General features: G+C 40.8%; 1 protein-coding gene across 1 annotated transcript; it reads right to left on the reverse strand.

Annotated features, from left to right (window-relative positions):
- Nucleotides 1–4,255: 4,255 nt before the first annotated feature.
- LOC119945027 (olfactory receptor 478-like) lies at nt 4,256–5,182 on the reverse strand. The gene is made up of 2 exons (XM_038766037.1): nt 4,754–5,182; nt 4,256–4,627 (listed from the first exon to the last, which is right to left on the reverse strand). The coding sequence occupies exons 1-2, from the start codon at nt 5,180–5,182 to the stop codon at nt 4,256–4,258; spliced, it is 801 nt and encodes a 266-aa protein (XP_038621965.1).
- Between the last annotated feature and the right edge of the window lie 311 nt (nt 5,183–5,493).

Raw genomic sequence — 5,493 nt, forward strand, 5'->3', positions numbered from 1 at the left:
TGGAGTGGACACCTGTCCACTGTGTGGCCTTAACTTCACCCATGACAATTTCCCCAACTATAAAGTGGGGATAATAATATCTGAACCTTACCTCACAGTGATGTTGTGGGTAGCAAATTAAAATAACTAATGTAAGGTGCTTTAGCAATTAAAGAACACAATAGATTATTTATTTTAATGTCTCTCCCCCTCTAGGCTGTAAGATCATTATAAGTAGGGAAGGTTTCTGCTAATTTTGTTGTATTGTACTCTCATTGTACTCTCCCAAGCATTTAAAACAGTGCTCTGCATACAGTAAGCTCTCAATAAATGCCATTGGCCGAATGATTGACTGCAGAAGCCTGTACCTGTACCCAGTTGCAATGCATAGCTTTGCAGAATTCCAAAGGTAAGAAATTATTTTCCTCTTCTGAAATGAGATCTTTGCCATGACAGACAATAAATAAGATGTGACAGAAAGATGAATGGGCATGGCTGTGCAGGGTTAGGAGCTGAGCCTAACTGTAGAATAGGAGCAAGGAACAATGCTTGCAAGGTCACCTGGAGCTTGGATTCTTTGAGAATAATGTCAGTCACACAAACTCTGTTTTAATTAGCCATCAATTCAATTTTTCTCAGAAATGAGGAAAAGTGAAACACTCACTCTATTGAATAATTATGACTCTACAGTCGGTAACGCCAGTTCCAGAAATGAAGAACACACGATGAGATGAAAGAAATGTGATATAAAGCAACCAAAAAACTGAGAATGCTGAATAAAATACAAAAAATAAGAAATAGAAGCTAAAAAAGTCTATGCTGTAGTTGTAAGTAAGGGTTAAATGGGCATCACCTTGTCATGTTTTTGTTATGTACCACATAGTTTCAGATTCTCTTCTACTTAGAATAGATATCCTTTGATATTTTCACTCAATTATTGCCTTTATGCTTTTAGAATCTCCACTTTATTCAGTGTGGTGTTTCAAGGCCATTCAGTTGTCTTTTCAAATACAGAAAAGATCCATTCCTCTCAGATTTTGGTCTCTTTACATCAAATAATTTTTAAAACAAGAAATATTTCATTTAAAGTAAAAATGTGACAGACTTAAAAAAGATATATTCAAAGTAAATTTGGGGTCACACAGTAAGCATCTCATACATTAGTGTATAATGAAATGCAACTATGGAATAAATGAGAAAAATATGAAATTGTTAGGGCTGTTATATAGGAGGCAATGTCCCAGAAATTTGATGAAAAATTGTAAATCCTGAAGGTTTCAGGAATTATTACACAGTCTATAACATTGATTCAGCATCTGGGAAACTACAATGGAATTAGTATACACGATTCCTGTCTTCAGAGAGCTTACACTCTAACAGAGGAGATGGACAATAAATTATAGCTAGGAGGAGGTAATAGTGTATTAAGGTATGTAGGCAAATTCTCTGGGGGGTGAAGGTTGGGGTTAGTGTGAGTAACCAGCGCTTAGGTGGCATGGACATGCCAAAGTGCAAGTTGGTTTGTTTGTTGTGGTATTTGTTAAGCTGGTACTATGTGCCAGGCACTATACTAAGTACTTGAGTAGATACAAGAAAACCAGATTGCACAAAGTCCATGTTCCACAGGAGGCTCACAGTCTTAATCTTCATTTTACAGATGAGGTAACTGAGGAGTAGAGAAGTTAAATAATTTGCCCAAGGTCACGCAGAACTGGAAATAGAATCCTAGGCCTCTGTCTCCCAGGCTCATGCTCTTTCCATTAGGGCACATAGATTCTTAACTTGGGGGCATATATAGTGTGGATAATGAGAAAATAATCATGGAAGTCTTCCTGGAAGTGATTTGACTTTAGAAAAGATTTGAAGATGGGGCAAAACCATTTTTTTATGGGTACAATTTCGTATATCCCTTTTTAATGATTTTAAGTGCTTACTACGTGTCCAATACTGTTCTACGTGCTAGGGTAGATCCAGGTTTATCAGGGTGGACATACTCCTTCTCCCACATGGGGCTCACAGTTCTAGTTGGAGGGAGGACCATTTAATCGAAATTTTACAGATGAAGTAACTGAGGCACAGAGAAGCAAAGTGGCTTGCCCCAAATCACAGCAAGGAATTACCAGAGCCATGATTAGGATCCAAAGCCTATGACTGACTCCCAGGCCCATGATCTGTCCACTAGGCTAGGCTACTTGTCTCTACCTCCCCTGTTCCAACTCTCCTTTTCCTGCCCTCCTCTCTGTTCCTCCCCCTCTTTCTTTTTTTTCTTGAGAGCCCGTTTCATAGTTCTTACTCTCTCTTTCAGCTCAATGTCAAAGCATTTACCCTCAAAGAAACATTGCACTTCCCAAGCACTTAGTACAGTGCTCTGCACACAGTAAGTGCTCAATAAATATGATTGATTGAATGAATGAATGAATTCCCTCGATATATGAAAAATTGGCCCACCAACCCCTTTATTGCCTCCTTAATTTATCAATTTCTTGATCCTGAATATTTATTCATTCATTCAATTGTCTTTTTTGAGTGCTTACTACGTGCAAAGCACTGTACTAAGCGCTTAGGTGAGTACAATACCACAATAAACAGACACATTCCCTGCCCACAACAAGCTTACAGTCTAGAGGCAAGGAGACAGATATGAATACAAATAAATAAAATTACAGATATGTACATAAATGGCGTGGGGCTAGGAAGGGGGAAGAGCAAATAGAACTAGTCACGGAGACTCGGAAGGGAGTGGGAGATGAGGAAAGGTGGGGCTTAGTCTGGGAAGGCCTCTTGGAGGAGATGTGCTTTCAATAAGGCTTTGAAGGCACAGAAAGTAATTTTCTGTTGGATTTGGAGAGGAATGACATTCCAGACCAGAGGCAGGACAGAGGCTAAGGGTCGGTGGTGAGATAGGCTTGATCGAGTCACATTGAAAAGGTTAGCAATGGAGGAGCTAAGTCTGTGGGATGGGTTGTAGAAGGAGAGAGGCAAGGTAAAGTAGGAGAGGGCAAGGTGGTGAGGTGCTTTAAAGCCAATGGTGATGAGTTTTTGTGTGATGTGGAGGTGGTTGGGCAACAACTGGAGTTTTCTGAGGAGGGGAATGATGTGTCCTAAACTTTTTTGTATAAAAATGATCCGGGCAGCAGAGTGAAACATGGACTGGAGTGGGGCGAGACAGGAGGCTGGGAGTTTAGCAAGGAGGCTGATGCAGTAATCCAGGCTGGGATAGGATAAGTGTATTAAGGTTTTGTATTCAGAGCATTTCTAGAAAGAATAGATGACAAAGATTATATGGAAGAGTTTAGGCAACTATGACCAAGTGATAATTTCAATAGATTTTCAAAATGGAAATTTGATGCCTAATATAAAAAATAAAAGGTTTTTATTCACAAGTCTTAAAAATCAAATTCTCATTCTGAAGACATATAAAGTGCTCCTAGAATTAAAAAAATGTGATTTTAAAAGAAGTCAATCAATCAATCAATCAATTGTATTTATTGAGCGCTTACTGTGTGCAGAGCACTGTACTAAGCGCTTGGGAAGTACAAGTTGGCAACATATAGAGACAGTCCCTACCCAACAGTGGGCTCACAGTCTAAAAGGGGGAGACAGAGAACAAAACCAAACATACTAACAAAATAAAATAAATAGAATAGATATGTACAATTAAAATAAATAAATAAATAAATAGAGTAATAAATATGTACAAACATATATACATATATACAGGTGCTGTGGGGAAGGGAAGGAGGTAAGGTGGGGGGGATGGAGAGGGGGACGAGGGGGAGAGGAAGGAAGGGGCTCAGTCTGGGAAGGTCTCCTAGAGGAGGTTAGCTCTCAGTAGGGCCTTGAAGGGAGGAAGAGAGGTAGCTTGGTGGATGGGCAGAGGGAGGGCATTCCAGGCCCGGGGGATGACGTGGGCCGGGGGTCGATGGCGGGACAGGCAAGAACGAGGTACGGTGAGGAGATTAGCGGCAGAGGAGTGGAGGGTGCGGGTTGGGCTGTAGAAGGAGAGAAGGGAGGTGAGGTAGGAGGGGGTGAGGTGATGGAGAGCTTTGAAGCCCAAGGCTTCAAGTCAAGTCAAGTCAAGTCAAGTCAAAAGCGATTTTAAAGGGAAATCGGAATTTACCACTTTTACAAACACACACACACACACACACACACACACACACACACACACACACACATATTTATATATTCCATAGTGTTGCTAAAGCATCTGGGCTAATGATTTTCATCCCAGGAGGAAAATAATGTCCTTCAAACAATACTTTTTCTCATAATATCAGGAAAGACTTCCCTTAGCAACCATTCTTCTGAGAGTATCCATAATTTCCTTGTTCCTCAGGCTATAAATCAGAAGGTTCAACATGGGGATCACCACCACGTAGAACACGGACACCACTTTGTTCTGATCCATCGAGTAGTTGGAACTGGGACTGACATAGCTAAATGTGACAGTCCCAAAGTACGGCATTATGGTCAAAAGATGAGAGGAGCCGGTTAAAAGGATTTGTATCTTCCCTCCGTGGTGTGGATTCTCAAAACGGCAGAGGTAGAGATAATAGATGACTATAATCACAGTTCTGATGGTCACCATGGCCCCTGAAGAGATCGATGGGAAGATCTTAGCTAGATGGGTGTCAGAACAAGAAAGCTTCAAGAGGGCAGAAGAGTCACAACAGAAATAATTGATTTCATTCGGTCCACAGAACCATAAGCAAACAACCTAGTTGGTATACATCAGAGCGTTTATGATACTTGTTAGGTAGGAAAGAACTACCAAGCCCACGCGTTTGTTTTCGGACATGATGGCCATATAGATCAGTGGTTTGCAGATCGCAGCATACCGATCATACACCATTACTGCCAGCAGGAAACACTCTGAGCCTCCAAAAGTAGCCCCAGTGAAGAGTTGTGCTGCATAGACTGGTAAAGAAATGGTTTTCTTCTCAGCCAAGAGATTTACCAGCATCTTGGGTGTCACCGAATAGGAAAAGCCTGTGTCAGAGAGAGATAAATGACTAAGAAATAAGTACATTGGTGTGTGGAGCTGAGAGTTGATCTTCATTAGCGGTGTGATGGTTAAATTCCCCAACAGACTAAAAGAGTAGATCATTAGGAATACCACAAAGAGGACAGTCTGAACCTCGGGATCATCTGTTAATACAAGAAGAACAAATTCAGTCACCCTCGACTGATTTCCTTTCATAATCTATTTCCTGCCCAGTATCTGGAGAAAAAACAAAGAGGCCAAAGGTACAATTTTTAGAATTACCCCATCCAAAGGACTGGCTTTCCAGAATTTGGAAGAATACACAAAAGACCAAAAAAAAAAAAAAAAAAAAACCTGAGAGAGAATGTTTTGGTTTTCTCTTGTTAAATCAAAATCAAATATATGGGCTCTAGGCCCAGCTCTGCCACTTCTCTGCTGTGTGACCTTGGGTAAGTCACTTTACTTCTCTGTGCCTCAGTTCCCTCATCTGTAAAATGAAGATTGAGACTGTGATCCCCACATGGGAC

The sequence above is a fragment of the Tachyglossus aculeatus genome, chromosome 24 (genome assembly GCF_015852505.1).
Source record: "Tachyglossus aculeatus isolate mTacAcu1 chromosome 24, mTacAcu1.pri, whole genome shotgun sequence".
Taxonomy (NCBI): domain Eukaryota; kingdom Metazoa; phylum Chordata; class Mammalia; order Monotremata; family Tachyglossidae; genus Tachyglossus; species Tachyglossus aculeatus.